The following is a 25,255-nucleotide window of genomic DNA, read 5'->3' on the forward strand; positions in this document are numbered from 1 at the left end:
AAGTACTTAAGGGCACTGAGAACAATACGCTAATCCTCTTTTTCTTTTAGTTACAAATGATATCAGATAGTCTATTCCTTGTGCCAGGTCACGAAATACAAACCCATTATTCCTAGACTCTGAACTTGCAGATGTGATCCTGCTCATGCTGAAGTCAAAGCGAATATTATCACTGTATTCAGTGGAAACAGAATCAGAACCCAAAATCCTGAGGACACATCATTCATATGGCTCCTGCTTTTATGCTAAAACAAGTAACCAATGACATTTTTGACATTCTATTTTCTTTCATAAATACTTTTAAAAACAAAACAAAAAAACCTGAACAAATACAAAAATACAAATTGATAAATCAACACAAAATATTATTTCAAAAAATCTCTGTGCTAGTCTAAAATATCATTTGCCTTCCATCAAATGCATTATTTCTGCAGAAAGTTCAAACTCTCGACTGTCAAATGAGATTTATTAGGATCACAGAATACTAGAATTGGAAAGGACCTTGAGAGGCTATCAAGTCTTCATGGTAAGACCAAGCACCATCTAGATAATTGTTGTCAGATTTCTGATGTGTACCACACGGAAACCTGGATATTCAATTTTCTATTATCTTTGGCTTTGAAATCAGCAGTAATGCTTTGAGATTCCCTGAGGAGATGAGTATCAGAGAGGAAGCTGTGTTAGTCTGTATCTCTGAGAACAACAAGAAGTCCTGTGGCCCCTTATAGACTAACAGATATTTTGGAGCATCAGCTTTCGGGGGATGAGCTATTTAGCTAGTTTTCTTCTCTGTTTTAGGATAGCCCTGTTAATACATATCTAAAATACCATCTCTAGATATTCAAATACATTTGCACACAAAGACCTCTGTTTTTGCTAGACTGTTGCTCACCATTTGGTTAAGATAACTACAAGCATTTCCCACAAAATCTTACTTGTTTTTTTAAAAAAGTGACTGAGATCCTAAATCAGTAACATTATTTCTAGAGCCAACAATTTCCAGTAATCCCCTATTAAAGTAAAATGTTGAGAATTTCATTTTCCTTTGGTTTCCTGAGAAGACATGAGGCTTCTGTGTTTGGTCTACAAGAGTTGATAACATTCACCGGGCTGACAGCTTTGTCAGGCCCTTGGGGAAGGTGGAGAAAACCAGCTCCATGCTCCTTAGAAAGGGCAGGATCTTGGGTAGAAAAGACGGGGCTGAGGGCAGCTGGCCCTCAGTGCTGGTGTGTCCTGCACCTCCTCCTCCACCCTGAGTCATGTGGAGCCTGTTGCACTGTGATGGTGATTTAAAAGGCCTGGGACTCCTGCCACTGCAGCTTCTGCAGTTGCAGTGGTGGTGGGTGGGAGTCCCTGGCCCTTTCAATGTGCTGGGCCGTAGGGCAACTGCTCACTTTGCCCTTCTCCCTGCTTTGGTGGTCCTGATGACATTAGAAACACTGAAAGCATTTTCCTGCATCAGCTTCTTAGCTTCAGATGCTAGGGATCTCTTCAGATCTTTGCAAAAGAGTGGCAGAATACTTTACTTAGTGAGATCTTTTCTTTTTTCAATTCCCCTGGTACATTTTAAAAATTATAAGGGTGTTTGATGGGGCAGTTGCCCTACTCGGGAGCATAAAGGGATAAGGCTATCCCAGGACCCAAACAGGAAAGGGTAGGAAGCAGCCAATCAGGGCCAGGTTAGGCCATATAAAAAGGGCTGCAGAGCAGTGGGAGGTCAGTCTCACTCTAGCTTAGGGGACAGAACTTATTGCTTATGCAGATAGGGGTATCTTGGACAGAGCAGGAGGAACAGCGAAGCTCCAACCTGGCCAGCTCCCAGGCTGAAGCCTTATTTAAGGGCCTGAGGAGGCACTAGAGCTGCAGAGGGGGCAGCAAGGATCAGAACAGGCAGCAGTTTATCCCTGAGGTTAGGGGCTAGATAAAAGATGGCAGTGAGTCACTGAGGCACATGGGCTTTGGGGTTACAGGGTTCCCTGGGAGGAGAAGCTCTAGAATATGGGTGCTGCCATGTGGCAATACTCAGGAGAAGAGCACCAAGTCTTGAGAGGTACATAGATCCTTATAGGCGGCGGAGAAGGAGAGGCAGGGAATGGCAGGGGGATACCACCCAGAAGAGGGCACTCTGGAGCTGCAAAAAGCTTATATCTAGGACTAACCAGAAAGAGGCATTGTGGCAGTGAGTCAAGCCACTAGAGAATGTTTCTCTCAGTGGCAGCAGGGGAAGGGAATAGCTGCAAGGTTCACACTGCAAATATTTCCCCACAACTCAGTTTTACATATACATTGCCATTAACTCTCTAACTAATAAAATGCAGATACCTTTGTAGTTTTAAAAAAGAGCAAATAAAATAAATGGCAGCCTTCCAGCAGCAGTACATTACCCAATATGATATTTTGGAAATATGTAAGGAAACAGTAACTCATCCAAATAAAAAGATGCAAGATATAAATCTCTGATTGGGAATGATGGACTGGATGCTGGATGCAACTGTTCCCTGTGATTTTCAGGTAGAGATTTCCCGCTGTGTATGGGTCACACCCTTCTCACACGGCAAGGGGGAGTCAGCCATCTATGTAGGAGAGTTCTATCTTTGTCCAGACCCCAGTCAGAACCCTTTGTTAGTCTGGGAATGCCAACACACTGGAAATGAATGAGCTAGAAAAGAAGGATTTGTCCACCAAGTACCCCCACAAAGAGCAGAAAAATTAATATATCCTTAAGCTCTATTAACTTTGAATTGAACACCTGGGGCAGCTACAGCAGCAGAAACCACAGCTGCATGGTTTCAACACATCTACACTGCCAAGGAATAGGACATAGGTCTGAAAGCCACAGAGCCCATAAGGAACAGGACCTTTGCACAGATGGGTGTGCCTCTCATGGTACCTGTGAGATCGTGGGTAGGTTCTACAGCCTGTTCCCTGTAGAGTTTGGGAGGGTAGACCCAGAATCTCAATAGTACAATTTGTGAGAAATATTCACAGGGAGAACTGTGCAGATATTTCCTTCTCATCTTCCATTGAGACAAACAGCCTTATATCCTTTCAAATGGACCCAGCAAGTTTACTGACAAAGAAGAGATCTCACCCAAACGATGATACCCTCAGTAACATAACGCCCATTAGCGGCAGGTTAGGAGATTAATTCCATACTTATTTGAAACCACTCTTTGCCTCATCAACACTGCTTTGGACATTGAAGTGTCATTCTAGATAAACCTAGACCCTTACAGAACTTGAGGTTTGACATTCATAAGAGAAAAAGTCAGCAAAGGTCATAGATTCTCATGTTGTTTGCTGGAGACCAACTGGTGCATATTTTAATGGGGTTTTCTTTTTCCATGTGGAGCTGATTAGAAATAGTTAATCATTTTTACCCTTTAGAACATGTCTGGATGATGTAGGCGAACAATTATGTATCACTTGCATTTGGCTTGCCACCAAAATTCCACTACGCGCTTCTTTGTTTTTGTTGTGAGAGTCCATGACAGAGCATGTTTTAAAAGGTAGCTTTTCTTATAAGGAAATAAAGATGAGAGGTAGGGATTATATTCTTCATTGTCCTAACAGAAAGGTGATGGGCGTGTAGGCTCCTGACTCCTTCAGAATAACTATGAGCCAACCTAAATTATCCTGTGAATTGGTAGGTGGGCAGACATTATACACTTGGATGTTATTAAATGTAACACCTGAACAGACTTTTTGATGTTAAAATAGATAAAGCTGGCAGGCTAGCTCTTACTGAAAGATCTGAAGCAGCCACACTCCAAGAAATGTTCTACAGAATTTAGTAGGGATGAAACCAATAAAATGTATTGAAATCACTAAGCATGGTGCAGGATTTAATAGCGGATGATACCCCTTCTACAGAATTTTAAAACCATTGTAGAATGAAATATAAAATTATATCTTTGTTATAAATGTTATAGGTTCATTTAAAATTTCTATAGAAACAAAACATTCTCTTTTAAATCCTATTGGCTTTTCCATAGAGCTTAGTGTTTTTAATCTCTTTCTGGAGGAAAGAGCAACAATCTTAGTTTTTAAAACTGGATATTCAAAGAATACCCCCATATCTCTGTGTTAAATTGGTGAAGGATCAGAATTTAAAATACTTATAGTTACCTTAGCATCAGACCTATATTTCTAAATATAACGTACAAAAGGCAAGAAAAAGTGCATATTTTGCATATACTTGTGTATATGAAAAATATTAGAAGTCTTTGCAGTTAGATCTTGAAAAGAGGAATGGCAGGGTTTTATTTGCAAACATAGCCCCCCACTTTCTCAGAAAAGTGAAGAAGCCATGGTAGTATGGCGTCCAGGAGACAAAGATGGCTCATCTGTGAAGCACTTACATGCTGCAATGGCACGTACAATAAGAACACCCAAAAATCAATAAACATGGTAGATGGCTTGAGCTGCATAATCACTGTGATCATTTAACAGCAGTGATTAGTAGGAGTCTAGCACACAAGTAAAGAGGAGGGGTAGACTATGCACAGAGCTGTAAGTTGCTCCTAATAAAGATAAATTGATGACTGTCTGCAGCTACCCAGCAGTAAGGCCCTGATCCAAAGTCCATTAATATTTATAGGAATTTTTCCATTGACCTCTATGATCAGAACCTAATTATATGCAAGTCAGTGCACAGAGACTGATTTTGGGGCTCCTGCAAGTCATGTATAATACCAATATAAGTAGTTCATTTGATTTCAGCAGGACTATTGAGTGAGGAAGTGATGCAAGGTCAGCACTTGAGCAGTAACACATTTGGCACAAGACATATCCTGGAGATTAAAGACTGGCTGGGAATAGCTGAAGGCCTGAAGCACAGCCAATTATTAATCTTAATCCCCAGGAAATGTCCTGCTGCAAGGTCATTATTGCTATAATAAGACAAAAATAGGAAAAATACAATGGCACATTAATTTTGTTTTAGTAATGCAATGTCAATGGCTACACGGAGATGATTTTTAGCTAATGAAAGTCCTGTATCCTTGCCAGTTAGAATGGTTGATAAGAGTGAACATCCACACTGTGACCAAGATTTTCAAAAGCAGAAGCCTAAACTGAGCTTTTAAATCCATAGTAGAGCACTCAAAATCTCTCACAGACCTGAGTAGCTGTGAATAATAATACTCCCATCAAATGTGCCAGGGTGTTGGGGGGAGGAGGGGAAGCATTCCTGGTACCAGGACACTGCTTGCCCTTCCCATAGCCCTTACTATCAGGATGTGAGGGGAAAGTAAGTGGTTTGCATGCCTCTCACTCCTGCCTGCTGAGGGGTAGGGACAGAGGAGTAACTCACACAATCTGTGAATTACTGTGACAAAGCGCATCAAATATTAGGTCACATAAGTCAGAGTAACTATTTTACTTAGCAGAGCACTTCTAGGGTTACCATATAAAAAAAAGAGGACACCTCTGAGTGGGAGTGTACCTGTATTGGTATCTGCCAACTCATGCTGTATTCATGTACAGCTCCCAGAGTGCCTTGGGTTCCCCCATCCTGCCCTGCAGGCTCCCCCTGCGCACCAGAGCAGGGAGGAAGGGGCAGAAACCAGACCTGATTGGAGGTGTGTTTGCACCCTTTGCACGTTCCCCTGCGTATGGGCCTGAAGCTTACCTCTAAGGATGGGAGAGAAAAATAGAGGGGTTATGTGGGGGAAGAAAAGAGTTTACCAGTTGAGGTAGGTGATATATCCAGCTTCTGGAAGATGGGAGGCCTTCCTCATAGGTGGGTGGAAATGAGACTTAGGGTTGCCAACCCTCCTGGTTTCTCATGAAGCCTCCTGAACTCATGCTCTATCTCTGGGAGATTTTGAGTGCTAACAGTAGTAGGGCTAAGGCACTTTGAACTGTGGCCAGTAGGGGCTGTAGGGGCCATGCCTACAGGCAGCCATGCACAGAGACCCTCTGGCCTCCCCACTTATGTGCTGTTACCAGAGAGATGTGATGGTCACTTTCAGGAGCTGCCCAAGATAAACATCACCTTCCCTCCCATACACCAAACCCTGCCCCAGCCCATAGTGCACACCCACCACACAAATTCCCTCCTAGAGCCCAATCCCTGAATACTCCTGCACCCAACCCCTTACTCCAGCTAAGTGCCTGCACCCTACACCCAAACTTCCTCCTAGAGCCTGCACCCCATGCCTATACTGTGCACTGAACCTCTGCTCCAGCCCAGAGAATACACCCAAACCCTGTCCCATGCCCCAAGCTTCTGGCCCAGCCTTGTGAAAGTGAGTGAGGGTGGGGGAGAGTGAGCGATGCAGGAAGAGGGATGGAGTGAGCAGGAAACTGGGGCTTCACAGAAGGAGCGGTATTGGCAGGGCAAGGGTCTTTGGGTTTGTGCAATTAGACAATTGACAATTCTAATGGGACCTGAGTTGGGAAAGGAGTTACAACACTGAGAAGAATATCTGCTTGCTTTGATATTAATAGATTCTTATGTATCCTCTTGGATGGCTATTCAGATGGAGGCTGCCAAGTGAGTTGCCACAATGTGGTTCCTATGAGCCCGTTGCATAGGCATGTGACTGACTCTATGCTACTTAAAAGGGCTGGCTTTGGAAGTTACATAATACAGTGCCTGTTAAACTGAGAAGTACAGCCACCTCAACTGCATCAACAGGGAAAACCCCAGGTCTTCGGTCAGACCAAAAGCAACGGAGGCTGCTTTCAGGTGGAAAGATTATGTGATTTGTGTTCTCAGTGTCCTTGTGGTAATGCTATAATGCTAACAAACATGAAAAAGAATATTTTGGAAGGAAACAAAATGAAGGATTTGGATTTGTACTGCTCTATAAACCCTTTTGAGTGAGGTATTCATGTGTGAATAACACAGAAGCTAAAAATATGACACTTTCATATTGCATAATGAGTGTTAACTTGCACATCTGGAGACTGAAATGGAAAGGGGGATTTACTGCTTCAGAGAGATGCAGAACTGGAGAAGCTTGTGTGAAAAATGTTTGCAATTTAAAGACCTAACTAGTGAAATCTGATTTCTTGCTGTGACCTGTGAAGATCAATTCAAATGTATTAAGGTACTACATATATTTTATAATCACTCAAGTCTGGATGTGGTGAGGGCTTTCAGTATTCTTAGAGATTTAGGACCATTTCAGCCCTTTGTGTCTCTAAGGAGGAATTACACTTTGAAAAAACACATGACTGCAGAAGACATATCTTCATGCAGCAGGGACAAGTCATGTCATCAGAACACACACAGCACTAATAAATATGTGGGTTTGGATTTTTGCAAATCCACCCGAAAGGAGTGGTTGAAAAGGTGATAGTCAGATTCAGCCCAAACCAATATATAGGTATGTTTTCCACCTAGAGAATCATTTACTGAGCACTTTGATAACAGCAACAAAAGTAAGTGTGTGTGTGTGTGCGTGAGAGAGAGAGAGAGAGAGAGTGTATAAGGGTGGATAAGCAGGGAAAAGAGGGTTGCAAAACAATAATGGCTGAGTTGATTGTGGATAATCACATTCTATCTGGTCTCAGTGAAGAACCATCTGAAGCCAAAATTGCAATGTGTCAAGGTTGCCTACTTTCCATATTACAAGTAAGTTCCATGTTTAGCTTTCCTTTGATATACTGCATTAAAACTGGGAAGAGAAAATTTTATGCAGTAAGAACACCTAATCTTTTACATCTGTGCCCAACAAGAAATCCGTTGAAGAAAAAACTAGAAAGCATGTTAGTACTTACAGTACATACGTCAGATAGTCATGATTATTATTGATACCACAGTGAAAACAATCCCTTTATGTCACAATCATTTTTGAGATAGTATTTACTGTGGCATTAGAGTGCAAACACTCTTGAAGAATGCAACCTCCCCTCCACCCCCACACAAATAAGCAAAACCAAAACGAAAGAGAACATCACTGGTGAAAACTGTTCAGGTACAAACCACACTTTTGTGAATAAAGCGGAAAATCTTTTTCGGTTTCATACAGCAGCGAAAGAAAAAAAATCATTGGGATACCTTCGGCAAGTGGGTCAAGTGTGTGAATCATAAGCTGAAAGATGCTGTTCCTCATTAGACTGTTGTGGAGAGATGCAGAACTCCCGCCTCGCTGGAGACGTGGCTTGGTCTGAATAAAAAAGGAACAGAATTTAGCATTTTCTCAATAACAGCACCAGGTACATTGGGAGCTGTATTCATCTCCCAGTGACTTTTCTGATTTTCACCAGTCAAATTTTGCACTAGGCATATACAACCCCCGCCCCCCACCTTTCATCCATCATCAGTAGACTGGGACTCCGGAGATATGGCTTCAGTTCCTGGTTTTGAACAGACTTCTGACACATTGGACAAATCAGTTGACCCCTCTGACTTTGTCCCACCTAGGATTTAAGGGTTTGGTGTTGGAACATATAGCATATGTTCTTATTGTCTAGTGTAGACAAGTCAGTGTAGATTTTATGTGCTAAATTTTTCAAGTTAAAACCTGTGGGGATTCTTTTATGGGAGAGAGAGCATCTGACAGTCATGACAATCTTTAGTTTCAATGTGGAACCATCCATCTGTGTCTCTGGAACACACAATCTTCTCGTTTCAAATGCCTACAGTCCACTACAGATCTTTAGACATCATCAAAATGATGGAGAAAGAGATTTTTTAAAACCTCATTTATACGATGGCATTTTAGATTGGCCTTAGGTCAGTTATAATAATGATTTGGGCCTCTGCCTCAGGTTTTCCATCGAATACTGTTGGTAAGGTCAAAAAAACAAAATCTCCCAGAGTAGTGATAAATAATGTGCACTCCCACACAAATGGAGCTACAATAAAAGATTTTAATGTATTTTAATAGTCTTATAAAGAATGAGAAGAGACTTGCCTTCCTGTGCCAGTAATTATACAACAGCAGCTGCAGTTGTAAGCCATATGTTTCTTAGAGAATGCAGCCATTTTGTAGATGGCAATGTGCATAAATCTCTCCATTCAGTTGGATTAAAAAAATAACCAGGCCAATAATTAGTAAAACTAACAACGCCCACCTGAATCATTTACAAAAAAAAAAAAAAAAAAACAGCTCCACAAAATGGCTGTTTACAATGAAAGCCTCTCTCGGGCAAATACCTTCATCTTGGGTGACAAAAAAAAAATGGTAAAAACTGAATATCAGAATTAATTCATCACTTAAACACGGCAACTTAATTATTTTTAATTGGATAGCAGCATTGGGGGTTGGCACGGGGAAAGATGATTGTTAGATTGCGTAAATGTGCCAAAGCAAAGGAAGATTTGTCTCACATCTTCCAGAAATACATGCCCAGACATGAATATACAAACTGCTGCCTACCGTCAGTGTTTGGTCATCCTTGTCCCCAGCATTTGGTGGCTGCATGCACAGGGAAAAAAACAAAACCAAACCAGAAATGTCACATGGTGCACACATACATGTTCAGAAAAGACTATCAAACAGTGGAAGAGATAGTTAAACAGCGCATACTTGTGAACTGAATGACATAGATTCTAAGGGCTAGAATGTGATTTCACAGCTCTAGAACTATGTGATGCTAAAGAGCCTTGAAATTCTGTAGGCAAAAGCAGATTCTTTTGAAAGGTTCAGGCTAAAACACTCCTGAAATCTATTATTGTTGGCTACATAATTTACCACGGAAATATCACTGAATTTCAGGGCCTCAAATACAGCCAGTGGACTGACTCCTGAAGTCCTCATTTTTATAGTCTTTAGTTACATTGGCTTTGACAGGATTTTGCCTGAATGTTGAGCTTAATAAACTCAGTAAGGTTAAACCATTATTGATAATGATTCCAAATAATGATCCTGATATCTTTGAAAAAGAGGTGTTATGAGTTATTATATAAACTTTAAAAAAATCCCCACACCACACCCATCTTTATTGCACTCAGCAGAATGCCATGTGGTCCTAACAGTTAAGAAGAGATGGAACTGCAGCAGAGTATTGCTTTGCCCTGTACCAGAATGAGACTCCCAAGTGGAATTTAAAGACAGTGCAAACTACAAAAGAGGTGATAATGTGTCACACAGCTGTTTCTTTCAGTCTTCTAAGCAAAAAGACTTCCAGTTTCTCTTCTCTGCAGTCCAACTGATACACTGATGGCTAACTGATTGTGTTTTGTGGTTCTACAGAACTGTTTCCATAAATATTTTGTGGGAAGCATTATGATAATTGACATTAAACAGAGTCATAAAATCTTCCTTAAATTTGCCGAAGCCCTCAATACAGGATTAATTTACCAGAAAATACCCACAAAAGCAATAGTGAACTATGGTGCCCATTCCCTTAAAAAATGGTGTTGCAACCACTTCCTCCACACCAAGCTTTCTTCCTTTCCTTCAAAGAAGCTCAATAAATAGTGCTGTGTTCTATTGCACAGTTGCCAGGGGGAATTATCCAGTGCAATGAGCTCAGCTTTTGACACATGCTGAGATTAACTGTCAACCCTCCTTTCCAGTTAGCGATTTTGACCTTGGGGGTTAAGTAGAAGAGCAATAATTATGAGCAAATACTGATACTGAAGTAGTCCATTTTTGTTCTACAGTGAGCAGAGGAAGAACAGGACTTGAGTCACGTCCAAAATGTCCCCAACTGAGAACATCAATTTGGAGAACAGATTATGTGAGAAAAGACTACCTTTTGGTTCCACGCTCTCTCTCAAGCCAGGCTGATTCAGTGCGAATAACTTGAAATGGCACATTGGAAGAGAGATTTTTATTGGAAGTTTAAATAAGAAAATTTCTGCTGTGAAAGGTTCATAAAATGTGCTCATTTATCTTTAGATGGTATTTTAATGGAGTATTGTTTAACAATGGTATGCACATTATATAGTAAACGCTTTCATATCTGGCAGCCCTGGGACTGGGAGGTTGCCAACTATTCAAGTATTCTCGATAATAGAGAGGTATACCTAGCAATGCATCACACTAAAGAAAAACAAGATTAGATATTAAAGAACAAACAAAAATGTATGCACAGTATTTTATTTACCAACAGTAGTATTGTACTCTAAACTTATACTGTATTTGCTGTATTTATTTCTATTTACTTTCACTATACTGTACTTATGGAAAATGTAACTAAAATTTACTTATGGTTAAAATGCTGTTTTTTGACAGTTCTGGATGATGGAATGGCAGATATGAAAGAGTTTACTGTACATGTGTATATATTAATCATATATATTTTCAGTAGCTGTTCATGTATTTTTCTTTCCTGTCCTGATCTTTGTTCATGCCAGAGAACATTTGAGGTGAAATTTTTACCTGAAGAGGGACCAGCCCAAGACCACACAAATAACTCATAACTCCCCAACACAGTCTCACTGAATGTGGTGGGCTACCCATGTGAACTCAGCCTATTCTGGGGGCTTAAAAGCTATGAATTGGTCTTGGGCTCGTATATAAAGTATAACACTGTTAAATAACTCTTTTTAATGTGGTCAATAATATATTTGTTCCTGAGCTGAAACTTCAGAAGAACAATTAATGACAAAAATTTAAGTAGAGGTCTGGGATGAAGATGTTCACATAAACCTTACAGCAGCAATACAGACAGTGAGTCCACATTTGACAAACTGACCACTGTCAGTTTGCATGGACTACAGTGGTCGGTAGAACATTTCATATCTTGCAGGGTTGGATCCATTATCTCTAAATCTTATATAAACTGAGTGAACCCTTTGGGGCTGACCTGCAAATGCTTACACACGACTAACTTTATTCACATCAGTACTCCCACTGAGCTCGGATATTTTGGTCAATTATTTTAAAACCTTTTAATTGAGTTGTAACAGGGTCCAGTAATGGAGTGGCACTCAAGTGCTCATGACCACCTCTGTATGGACACATGTGCACATCAGCGTTGATGCAGTCCCAGTCTATTAGAATACTCAGCCCTCTGGCCGAGTCATACAGATACTCAGCCACAACAATTCCCTTCCAGGGTACACATTTAACGGGGACCTACCATAGTGTTCTCACCAAAGTTCTACCACAGTCTGCTCCTCATTTCAGGAGGGAGTGGTGCTTCAAGGGCTTCCCCTCCTGGAGGCAGAGTCCTTACCCTCAGATTAGCGCTCTACCATCAGTCCAACAAATACATCAATAGCATTAAAGTCTCTCATCACCTCTCCACAGTGAGCTCTCCAAGGTGCTGTTTCACTGCCAGCAGCCAGTCCTGTAGCACCTCACAGCTGCAGAACTTCCACCACACTGAGCTAGCTCTGGTGCTGCAGCCTTTTTTATAGGGCCTTCCTGGCCCCTGAATAGCTGCTCTAAGGATTCCTAGGCAACCCATTCCAGTGCTTCACCATCCACTTAGTGAAAAAGTTTTACCTAACAGCCAGCCTAGACCTACCCCATAGCAACTTAAGACCATTGCTCCTTCTTCAGTCATGCACCTACACTGAGAACAGGCTCTCTCCATCCTTTTTGGAATCCCCCTTCAGATAGTAGAAGGCTGCTATCAAATCCCCTCTCACTCTTCTGCAGATTATATAAACCCAGTTCCCTCCACCTGTCCTCTTAATGCATGCACCCCAGCCCCCTCATCATTTTTGCTGCCCTCCCATGGACTCTCTCCAATTTGTCCACACCCTTTCTGTAGTGGGGGGCCAAACTGGATGTAGAAATATATTGCCTCACCAGTGCAGAACAGAGAGAAATAATCATTTCCCTCAATCTGTTGGCAATGCTCCTACTAATGCAGCCCAATATGCTCTTTGCCTTCTTGGCAACCAGGGCACATTGTTGACTCATATCCAGATTCTCGTTCACTGTAATGGGGATGGGAAGTGTACAAAACCAAACTTGAGATCTAAATAGCAGACCAGACCTCCCACTGAAATACATGGGGAGGGCAGTATAAAAGAAATCATACCTTTAAATTTGCACTATGAATGAGCAAATTCTTTGCAGTTTGAATAATCAAACCCTGACCTCTGCAGCCTTGTTTTAGATGAGTGTGTCACTGGCTCTGATAACTTCTCATTGTTTCTGTACAAATGTCTACAATTTCTTGCAATGTACCCCCACTCTCCCACCCTGTTCTCCTGTGGGGCTCCACACAGATAGAGCCAGAGGAGAAGCAGCTCTGTGGAGGGGCTGGGAGCATTACAGTGTCTTTCCCGTATGCTACACCAGCTACAGATGAACTGTGTACCAGACTGTGCCAGCCTACTTGAGCTGCTGAATGTATCATACTGTTGCACCTACAAAAGTCTGGTCAGTTCAGTTAAAAAAATCCCTCTCTTTAGCTAAGAGAAATCTTTTGCCCTTGTTGAATTAATCATTCAAAGAAAAGTATAAGATAAGCAGTCTGAAATCATTATGCTTTTTGCAACTTTAATATGCCTGGAAGTATTCCATGAAAAAGTCTTTCACTGTATTAAATAAAATAGTATTCCCATTGCTATTAATGATACATCCAGCTCTCAAATCACCCCATAAACATGCAAAAGCAGTCATTGTTCATGCATACAGCAAGGACTGTTCTTTTCACAGTCTTCACCTATACTTTAAGATGCAATTTCTATCTAGCTAAATTATCATGAAAAGTCATACTCTCAAGTAAGAATTTCTGGGGCTCTAATCAGTTTTGATAAGTATAAATCACAGTGTTTTTAGACACAGGGATTTTACATTAACCAGAGTCTTTGCTAACCCTGCTGAGCAAACACATGTTTTCGTGAAACAAAGACATTTGGCATTTTGGAGCAGTACTGTCTATCTATGTATAGAATAGTCTGTAGCTAATGTGGAGAATAAGCAGATTAAATGCTGTCCTGTTTCCAACCATGGGCTTCATATCGGTAATTGTATAGGAAATACCTTTATTTATATATGTTATGGAAACATTGGAAAAAATTATATTTGTGTTTCTGTTTGGACTTCTCAGAACACCAGCCAATATCTGACAAGTGCTTTATTGTATTTATTTGTCTTATAATCAGCAACTGGGTTTATTAAATGGGAAAGAATCACCATGACTACTGATGACTAATTTGTGTTCATTGTGTCCCCTTTGCATATCTGAACTCTTTTATAGCTAATTATGGAACTTGCCTCCTCATGTCATACACATTCAGAATTTCAATTATTTTTCAGCATTTTGGTTAATGAAAATTATTTATCAGAACCTGTTCTTTCCAGGTCCCAGAGGCTCAGCAATTACATGACAAAGGTAAGGGAGGCCAGGTAAAATCTGTTTTGGTAAAGACGCATCTGAGCTCTGATTATGACCTCACACCCCTGCAGCCTCATTGACATTCGAAAGGTTACAGTGATGCAAAACTAAGTGTGAGATCAGAATCAGCAATTGATGTTTAAACAATGCCAAATACAATTATATCAAAGATAATTTTTATTTGTAGTTTGTGTTTTTGTACAGATGTTATTTTTACATCTTCAACACATTACAGGCTAATGAGTCATGCGTCACTGAAACAAAACAACTAACATTTGGGCAATTCTTGGGTTTTTATCTTTCTTTAGATGTTACTGGCCCTGGTAATCTACAGTTTTCCCAGAGGAAATGCCTAGAGCAGGGGTGGGCAATAAGCAGCCTGCAGTCTAGATGCACTTTGCCAGGATTAGCCCACAGTGGGCCATCAGACACTATTTACCTGTGGGTCCACAGTTATGGCCACTCATAGCTCCTGTTGGCCACAGTTTACTGTTCCCAGACAATGGGAGCTGTGGGAAGTGATGTCTCAGCCCATGCCACTTCCCGCAGCTCCCATTGGCTGCGAACACTGAACTGCAGCAAATGGGAGCTCTGAGTGACTGTACCTGCAGATCTCAGATAAAGATAGCATCCAGCAGACTACCAGGGCTAATCCTGACAGATTGTGTCTGACCATGGGCGGCTTATTGCTCAGCCCTAGCCTAGTGAAAACCTCAGATGGAACAGAACTGACCCCGGAGCTCCTAGCCCTCCCTGCTTTCCCTCGGCTCAGAGGCCATTCCTGGGGAAAAGGATGTGGTCAGGGCGTGTCAGTGCTCTGGAAAGCCTCAAGGTTGTCCCTGTCACTTGGCAGACTCAGGGCCCAGAAATCCTAAAATGTCTTAAAGCCACATTTGTCTCCCCACCTCGTGGTCTTGTGCCAAGTACAGCTTAGCTGGACTGGAGGATCTAGGCCCAAGTCACTTGCTTTAACAAGACCCAACTGGATCCAAGACTGGATTATCTCAGTTGCTCTAACAGGATCAAGCTCCACAACATTTTCAGAAAAACAGTTAACATTATGTCCCATCCATACCAGCCAACTGCCTTATCAATACGGGTTGAACAGCTCTCGTGCAGCACCCTCAGGACCTGACCAGTGACAAACAAGAGAACTTGCTAAACTATGGTAGGTCAATATTGTCCAGCAGCACTACCAGCACTTCCACTGCTTACTGGGCTCTTAGAAGACATTTAGGGATAAATCACAGCTAATAACAGCACAGAACACAGAGAGCCAGGATTGGTGGCTGTAAGCAAACTTTATGGGGCCACCGGACACTTGGCCACAACCATGATAAGTGGTCATCCAGCTAACTAAAACCATATGCTGGATTACTGATATTGCCGGATGAGAGAGTTCTGGATTAGAGAGGGTTCAACCTGTAGCAGTTTAAAAACAAAACCTGCTTAAGATGGTTTTTCTACACTGAAGGGCTGTACATTGGGCCTTTGTTTCTTTCCCCACTGGCTTCCACTGCATTCAGACTCAAAGATAAGAAATTAAAAAAGAAACAACGAAATCCAAAACATAAAACAAAAGCAACTAACTAGTCCCTTTTAAAAAGAGGACAAAACAAAATAAATAAGGGGATGCAAAACCTTTCAGCTCTAATTTCCAACCTGACCTCTCTCTAATTCCTAGGGAATACAGTTCCTCAAAACAAAGGACATAGCAGCTGGCCTTATTTGGCATCGGAGCAAAAAGATATAAGACTGAGCCAGCAAGGAGACTGAGTGGGTCTCTCACCAACAGGACAGAGACATACTGTCTGGAAGAGTGCTCAGGATGTAGCATCCATTCCACACCTTCCTTTGTACAACAGTTCTCAGTCTCCAGTTTCACCTGCAAATCATATGTATACACATATTTTAAAATAATAAAGACACAAACAGCACAGAGGCACCTACTTCCGGAACTCATTATTGCAAAACATTTCAAAACAGAATAAAACCAATTTGTGTGCAACACTGCAACCATTTAAAAAATACTTTCTCCACTCTGAGTCATGCTGAACTGAAGGGACAGGACTAGAATTTTCTTTTAAACACAGAAAAAACAAAACAAAATCTCTCCACTCTGACTACGGAGGCCTGTTGATGCAGGGAGGAGAGGGCAAAGGGGGCTGTTGCCCTGAGGCCTGGGGATTTGAAAGGGACTGGGGCTCCTGGCTGCTGCCACTGCAGGAGCAGCAGCTGGAGTCCCAGCCTCTTTAAATTGCCACCGGAGCATTGTGCAGTGTTCTCTGGGTGGCTCTGAGGGCTGGACGGGGAGGAGGGCAGCATGGTGGGCTCCAGGTAGTGCTGAGGACTGTCTGCCCCAACCCTGCCCCTTCCACACAAGGTCCTGCCCCTTCTGCAAGTGCGGAGCCAGGCCCCTCCCCACCTTGCTCAGAGGACTGGCAAGTCTGTCAGCCTCCCCCAAACTAAACAGTGTATCCACAGAAGCAAAAACAACCCCAGAATACAGCCTTTATCAAATATGGGCAGACATATTGTATGGGCAGAGAGAGTAAATTTCATCTGTTAAAACTTCCCCTGTTAGTCCAAGAAAATGCCATAGCTGTGGCTAGAATTCTAACTCTCAGTCATTAGAATCTGTGGGATGCACTCTAACTTCTCCCATGTAGACCTCAGAAACAGGAGGCGCAATTCTGTCATCTAAGGTAAACTTAGAAGTCTTGACTAACTTCTTGCAACAGTCACTTCAAAGAAAGAGATGACCCGGGTCCTGGAACCCCTGTCTTTTCTCTAGGCAAAACTTTGAGCTCATAAAACATTGATAAAATCACTCAGCCATGCCATTCTGGCTCAGAGAAGGGGCCCACAGACATAGTATCACACAGGCTTTCTCGATACTACGAGATAAATTCAAATTTATTAATATTGATTTTGTAACACTGGATTTTAAAAATTCGAATGTGACTATCCTCACTTCCCCACATGCCCCTCACAAAGTCGACTTATTGCTGCCATACTCAATTGTCAAACAGTGACTGGTGCTGCTGTGCATTTTAGGAATCTGTCCCACAGTTCCCTCATCCTCATAACACTGTGGGTATTTTCACTGGTGCAGCATGGGAAAAAAATGCCCTACTATTGATTGTTGGTATTGGACATCATCTTCTCACAGTGCACTGCCCTCTTTCCCCTCCCATGGTAAGCAAATGTCCATTTGCCCACATGGAGAGAAGAAAACTAGTGCATCAAGACAGATCACCAAATTCACTGAAATCTATTCCTTCTGTAGCTGAATTCCTCTTTAAAACTGTAGCTGTAACTGAATTATGAAAGATTTTATAAAAATCAGCAGGTGTGTCTCATCTCAACTGGCCCTCCACTCACTGTTCCCCCTCCCTTGAGTACCTCTGATCTTTGAAAATAATACAGGGACAATGCAAAGTATGAAGAAACAGTAGGTAGTAAAGTTTTTGAAAAAAAGAGAGCTGCTGAGGGGATGGTATTTGGCTTCCCAGCCCATTATACGGCTTCTGTGAACAGTCTCTATTTTCAGCTGGCCCTCTACACACTCCTCCCTGTGTGAAGTGGTCCAGAGTTAGAAGAAAGAGGATAGAAAAGGCTTGGAAAAAAAGATTTTTGCCTTCCCTCTTTGCTACATGGACATTGCCAGCACAGGGGATGGGGTTCACCAAATTTCATTGCCATTGTGGGGTGGTTGGTATTTGGGAGGTTGACTGGCCAGTTGACATGGTCCCCGATAATCTTTTAGGCAGTAGGGTGTGGGGTCCGTGGCTCAAGAGCCACTTGAATGGTTTCCCTCCCCAGGCAGCAGCCAGGCCCTGCAATTCATAGCCACCAGGTGAGACTTCCCCCCTGGCTGCAGCTAGCCTCCCCGGGTCCTTGTTGTCACAGGGAGCATGGAGGGGTTTGAGTGGGGAGCCAGTTGAAGCAGTTGCCATGGGCGGCTGCAAGCCATCAAAAATCTTATCCACTGGGGGAGACTTCCTCCCAGCAATAGCAAGGCCCCAAAAATATTTTTGGTGGGGAGCCAGTTGAAGCCCCCAAAAATCTTAGCTGCTGGGGGAGATTTCCCCCTGGGTGGCAGCCAAGCCCTGCAAGTCTTAGCTGCTGGGGGAGCCATCCCCTGGGTGGGTGCAAGACCCCAAAATTCTTAGCTAGTGGGAGGAGACACCCCCTGGGTGGCTGCAAGCCCCCAAAAATCTTTTCTACCCTTGGAGCCCTCAAGGCGCACAAGCCAGGACGTGGTGCTGCCTGGCTGCATGGTCAGTACCCAACGGCAGGCACATTGGGGCTAGCCACATGATGTGGTTGGGTGCAGGAAAAACCCTGACTGTGGTGCCTGTGGGGGAGGGCTGGGGCCTGCACAAATGTAAACTGCTGAGAAGTTTCTTGGCCTCTTGTACAAGCACGAGCCCCGCAACAGCCTTGCTGCCACACAGTGCATCAGGACAGCGGCTGGTGCCAGATAGTGCAGAAAAAAATGCCAAGTGCTCAGCTAGCAAAGGTAGAGACAGAACCACGTTGGGGCTATTTCTGATGGGTAGATGCACTCATAGCACTAACAGCAAAGAAAGAAAGACGTTTCTCAGTCTCTCAGACAAACATGACCACACAGCCATGGGCTTCCTGGTCCCGAATTGAAATTCAGTCTTTCTGTTACCTAATTCCTACGCACCTGGAGAGCAGCAGAGATGGAAGCAACCAGAGCGGAGTACTGTGGGTCATTGAGGAGGACATATGGGACGCCTCTGGAGGGTAATCAATTCAATTTTAAGACATGGCGCTTCCACGCTGGCCTTCATTCAAACTTTTAAATTCAAACTTCATGCTATAACCAGCTGGTTCCAACAATGTTATGATATGGATATTAATGCCCCCTGAATCGAGCTAATGGTATTTACAGTGAAGACAGTAACATGGTAATATCGAGCTAACCGCCTTAAATCTGAATTTATCTTGTAGTGTAGAAGTAGCCACAGAATGAAAACAGTGGAAGAGTCAATAAATGGAATCCTTACATGTCTGACAAGCAAATGGAAAATAGAGGAAATCAGCTGAACAAAAGACAAAAATAATGAAGTATCCAAAAGAAACAAAAGATAACCAAATACTGAAGGCAAAACATACATAAAAACAAAGCGTAAAAGATACTGCTGAACTGATTCTAATTATACACAAATTTGTGGAACATAATCTAGCAAACTGACATAGTAATATTTCTGAATCACCTTACATAATGTTTAGTTAGAGAAAATAAATGTCTCAGGCATTATCACTTCCAGGGGAATTTACTGTCATGATAGCATGTTTATTACTAAAAGTATCTGATGAAGTGGGTATTTGCCCACGAAAGCTTATGCTCCAATAAATCTGTCAGTCTATAAAGCGCCACGGGACTTCTCGTTATTATTACGAAATTGAAATGAAACAATTCAAAGTCTTTACAGGAAATGCTTCATTATCAAGTGTATTGATTCTAGGGGGGGACTGCAATACCACTTAATTGAATTATTTCTCAAATTTTATTTATCATGCTGTGAACCTCTGAACAGAACAGAGCATTAGCATCATCTCGACCTTATTCTTTTTCATTGAGGACGTCACAGTTTATTTTGACATTTGTGTCGGCTGGCTTCTTGATGGGAATAAGCATATCCCCTCTCACGGGCGCCAGCAGCAGATGGAGTGGGGCTGTGCCACTCCCAGTGCACCACACTGACCTCTGGCCACAGGCATGCCTCAGAGCTGCCCAGACTATGTTGCCTGGTGGTCCAGTGGCATTTGTAAAGGGCCTGGCACTTTGGCCACCTCTGCTTTCCCCTTTCACCCCCGCACACTTCCCCATTGGGAGGCCCGTCCCTTTTCCTTGACTCTTAAGGCATTTTTCTTTTTCATGAACAAAACACATCCAGTCTCTCTGTAGTTTAACTATATTGGCTGTGCCTCACTGACGACCTGACAAAAGATCATTTTACCTTGCTGATTATCTCTTTTCTCTGAAATACAGGCCAATTAAGCACTCAGGCAACCGAGATGCTACCAAGTATCTGCATCTTGTGCTTATCACACCCATGGCAACGGGATGATCTGATTTTTGGGGAACCAAAGTAGTGGTCCAACTTTCATTTATTTAGAAAAATGTTGAGCTCTTTTCCTTGTGAGGATAGCCTTGAAAACATAAGCTTATATAAATTGATGTAAACCAGTCACTAGGCTCAGAAAGAACAAACAGCTGGACTTCACCTCTGCACCAGAACTGTGGAAGAAGAAAAGAGAACCCAAAGATCTTCCCCCATCCTGCAATCATGCTAATGTAAAATGAGTTGGCTAAGTTTAGCATGTATCCCAAAAATCACCCTACTGTCTTTTGCCCAAAAATCCTTAGGTGTATTATTTGTATTGGGATGGTACTAAGAGCCATAGTTGTGGACCAGAATTACATTGTACTAAGTACTGTACAAACATTGAACAATCTGACAATCCAGACTGAAGCCAAGTGGTGTGAACATGCTGGAAAGTAATTGGTAATGTTTGGAGTGTAGGTACACATGTAGGAGAATGAGGAAAAAATCATGTTGAAGTGCATATGTGATAGCCACGTAATTGGTGCACCTGCAAAATTTTCAGATATAATTCTGTCTACTGCTCTTGAAATGTGTCCCAGGATATCAGGTTCAGGTTCCAGATTAGACAATCAGACTGACACTTCATAATGTTGATTGCTTTTTAGAAATCACTATCAGAGAGTGAAAGATGACAGATGTTCATATTTTTATAGTTCTATTACCCTACAGCTTGAATGTCTAACAAAAAGTAAGTCTGATCAAACTTCAGAACTTCCAAGATTTTACCTCTTCTAGTCAGGTTTTGAATCTTTATATAGAACTGTTTTGAATTTGAGCATAGCTTGATTTAGATGTGGCTAATTTCTCCTGATTGCCAGAAATACAAGTCATATTTCTCACAAATTGTGTCTGCATAAAGACCTATCAATGCTGACTTACAGAAATACTTTCCAACAGAGAGAACATAAAAGTTGAGAACACCAATAAAAAAAGAGTTTTTAGTCAGAATGTTTCTATCATTCCTTCACTATTATTTCACATATATTGGTATGAACAAACACTCCCATGTAATAAAAATTATCACATCCATGATAAATATTATAGCACCAAGAATACTGAAGGTCTTGCTGGAAGTGTATTCATGGCTATGAGTGCACCATATGAGGCTTTGTAAACTAATAGCACTAGGTAATAGCTAAACAAGTAAAGACTTTCTTAACCTGAGAGGATAGTACAGGCACATGCAGCCTTCTTAAGTAGCCATGCAAACAAATTCCTCAGAGATAGTACAAGGGGAACTCCTAGTATGTTCAAGATGGGATGATAGGATGAGGATGTTTTTGCAAACCAGCCGGTGCAAAGTATAAGGTGGTAATTAACTACATCTGCAACATATGATCAGTTCCCAGGTCTAGCAAATGTAAAACTCACCTGAGCAATCTTTAAACATTCAGTTCCAGTGGAACTGAAAAGTTTGCAGGAATGCATTCTACACTTACAAACATTTTGTGGAGAAAATTAAAGGATGGGGAAACCTAATTGTTAGTTTTCAGAACCGAATTGAAAAACTACCATTTACAATTTCTCTGGGCACCTATCCAAAAATACTTAAAGGTCCTTTTCACATTAAAATGGCAACTGATCTAAGATCCATTCGGTTGCAGCTGCTATTTTATTTCTTTAAAAACATGTTTATTGCAAACAAGACAGTGAAGGGAAAAGAAGTTTCTTGTCCTACAGCATCATAATGTTGTTAATAGTCTCTTTTTTTGCCTGTCATTAAGAACTTTTATTTGTTTTTAGACTTGTGGGTCTGCCATTATGTCCTGCTGATCCAAGCTGTACAGGCCCCTTGGGGGCTGATATGTAGCCAGAAACAACTGAATCATAAATTCTTATGGCAATGCACCCTCCAACCCCCTGTGTGTTAGCTGGGAAGAACTGATGCAGAGCTTGTTTTGCTGAAACTACACACTGCGGTAGTGAGATGGTGTCAGTGGGGGCAGGGTCACACAGGTGGGGAGTACTGGAATGCCCAGCATTCTGGGGATGCAGAAGTGGCCATTCTACATTTCCGGGCCGGATATTTTGAAACAACAATCATCAAATGTGCAGTTAAGCCCTTGGAATTACAATCAGTTTAGGAAGAGTTTAAAAAGTCACCAGGGAAATTCTTCTCTCAGACTCTACCCAGACAAATGAGTCACCTACTACTAAAAATAGAGGTACAGTTTAGAAGACGTTATGATGCAGCAGCTGTGCAGACAACAGTATCCTCCACCTGTTTTTTCAGAAGCACTTGATGCAGTGACTTGCAAAAAGTCATGATGACATACAGGGAAAGCAGAACGTGTTAAAGAGTGACCTCCCTTCCTGTAAAAACCTAAGAAATCAGAGGCAAACAGTTTTGCACCCCCTCTGCTTGCAACAGTGTTCAATTTGTGGCCCTCAAGGCACTGAATTATGGCTCTTGCAGGTGACTCTTAAGAAGCAACATGCTTAAATGTGAACTGAAAATATGCTCCCTGTTCTATGTCTGCAGTTTTTAAATTGAAGTCTTTTGAATCAGTACCTTTGCTACGTGGAGGATGTAGGAGGTGTTGCATCTGCATCTGTTTTCCTGCAGCTCCTTGAGCAGCTATGACATTTACTGGGTGTGCTGTCAGCAGCTGGTGTCTCTTCCTTGCAAGCTGGCTATTTCATGGCAGGAGAGAAAATAGCACTTATCTCTTGCTACTCCATAGTTTCTTTCCCTGTTGAGCTGTAGGATCCTCATTGAAAAACATGACAGGCGCTTAATATAGCATTGTATATTAGAAATGGATACACTTGGACTGAGGTTGAGATGGAAATTGGAGGCAAACTTGTTGAGAGTTTCTGGGTAAGGATAAAAGGGGTAAATACAAGGGTGAGGTCATGGCAGGGATCTACTACAGAGCACTTAAACAGGAAGAAAAGGTGGATGAGGACTTTTTAAAATGACTAACACAATCAGCTAAAGCACAGACTTGGTGGTGATGGGGGACTTCAACTACCCAGATGTCTGTGGGAAAATAACACAGCAGGGCAATTATCCAACAAGTTCTTAGAATGTGCTGGAGACAAATATTTTTTAATTCAGAAGGTGGAGAAAGCTAGTAGGGGAAAGGCTGTTCTAGATTTGATTGTGTCAAACAGGGAAGTGGTTGAGAATTTGAAAGTGGAATGCAGCTGGGGTAAAAGTGATCAGGAAATGGTAGAGTTCACGATTCTAAGAAGGGTAGGTGGGGAACAGCAAAACAAAGACATTGGATTTCCAGAAGACAGAGTTTAGCAAACTCAGGGAATTTGAAGGTAAGAGATCTTGGGAAGCAAATTTAAGAGGAAAAACAATTGAAGACAGTTTTCCAAAGAGACAGTATTAAGGGCACAAGAGCACACGACTCCACTGCGTAGGAAGGAGGGGAAGTATGGCAAGAGACTATCCTCACTTAACCAGGAGATCTTGAATGATCAAAAAAATCAAAAAGCAGCCTTACAAAGAGTGGAAACTAGGTCCAATACAAAGGATAAATGTAAAGAAATAACACAAGTATGTAGGGGCAAAATTAAAAAGGCCAAGGCACAAAATGAGCTCAAACTAGCTAGAGACATAAAGGGTATCAATAAAACATCCTAAAAATACATTAGAAGAAAAAGAAGGACTAAGTACAGGGTAGTCCCCTTACTCAAGGCACGTCTATACTTATGGGAAGATCAGTGCTCTGGAGGTCAATCTTCTGTGGTTCAATTTAATGCCTCTAGTAGTTAAACGCTAAATTGAGCTTTCAGGATATTTCTGTTGACCCCAGTATTCCTTGCAGTTGTGAGACATAAGGGAAGACCCATTGACCTCCCATTTAGGAGAAGGTCGACCTTAGGTACCTCGACTCCAGCTACGCTACTCTCGTATCTTTTGTCGACCTTAGTGCAGAGGTAAAAACAGTAACAGAAAATACGCAAGAAGCAGACCTATGAGGGAAGATTGAAAGATCTGGGTTTGTTTAGTCTGGAAAAGAGAAGTGGGTATAATAACAGCTTTCAAGTATCTAACAGGTTGCTACAAGGAGAAGGAAGAAAAATTATTCTCCTTAACCTGTGATGACAGGACTAGAAGCGATAAGCGTACATTTCATCAAGGGAGATTTAAGTTGGACATCAGGACAAACTCCCTATGAGAGTGGTTAACCACTGGAATAAATTGCCTACGGACACTGTGGCATCTCCATCATGGGAGATTTTTTAAGAGATTAGACAAACACCTCTTAGAGGTGGCATAGGTCAGGGGTGGAGAACCTTTTTTCGGTCAGGAACACAGACCCACAGAAAAATCAGTTGGGGAACACATACAAGTGACAAGAACCTCACTGACCTGACCCCTAATTGAAAAGCAAAAAAAAGAATAAAAAGACACTCACTTCACTTAACTCAGCTCCAGCTGCTGGGGCTGTGCTCATGCTCCAGCCCCAGGGAGGGGTGCTAAAGCTTGGGGATTTGCTGTGGGGCTTGCCCCACTGTGGGCGGAAGCCCTGAGCCTCCATCACAGACTGGATGAAAGTGAGCTGGGGACTGAATCCAGCCTGAGAACCACAGGTTCCTCACCCCCGACCTAGTTGGTTCTTGGTCCTGTCATGAGTCCAGGAAACTGCACATGGTGACCTTTTGATATTGCTTCCAGTTCTATGATTCTGTGTTACTCATAAGGAAAGGCCACACACCTGGTGTGGTGGTGAAGGTGCTCAGCCAAGTTTATGTTCAGCAAAGTACAGTACTAGTATCCCATCCCATGGGTCACAGGAGCACTGACACAGTTAAGTCCACCACAAGGTAAAGGACAAATGAGCACACCATGATACTGTCCCTTAAGCTAATACAAAGTTGTGCCTCTTAAGATTTCACCATTTATACTTTGACACAAACAAGTTACATACAAATTCTAACTCATC

At 42.1% G+C, this 25,255-nt stretch overlaps 1 protein-coding gene across 1 annotated transcript in view; it reads right to left on the reverse strand.

The window, feature by feature from the left end:
* SLC24A2 (solute carrier family 24 member 2) overlaps positions 1-25,255 on the reverse strand; it is a 165,792-nt gene that overhangs the window by 73,648 nt on the left and 66,889 nt on the right. The window contains exons 2-3 of the mRNA XM_074994104.1: positions 9,336-9,374; positions 8,012-8,120 (exon numbers count right to left, since the gene is read on the reverse strand). Coding sequence (XP_074850205.1) covers positions 8,012-8,120; positions 9,336-9,374 — 148 coding nt within the window. The remainder of the gene's footprint in view (positions 1-8,011; positions 8,121-9,335; positions 9,375-25,255) is intronic.

The sequence above is a fragment of the Carettochelys insculpta genome, chromosome 5 (assembly GCF_033958435.1).
Source record: "Carettochelys insculpta isolate YL-2023 chromosome 5, ASM3395843v1, whole genome shotgun sequence".
In the NCBI taxonomy this organism is placed as follows: domain Eukaryota; kingdom Metazoa; phylum Chordata; order Testudines; family Carettochelyidae; genus Carettochelys; species Carettochelys insculpta.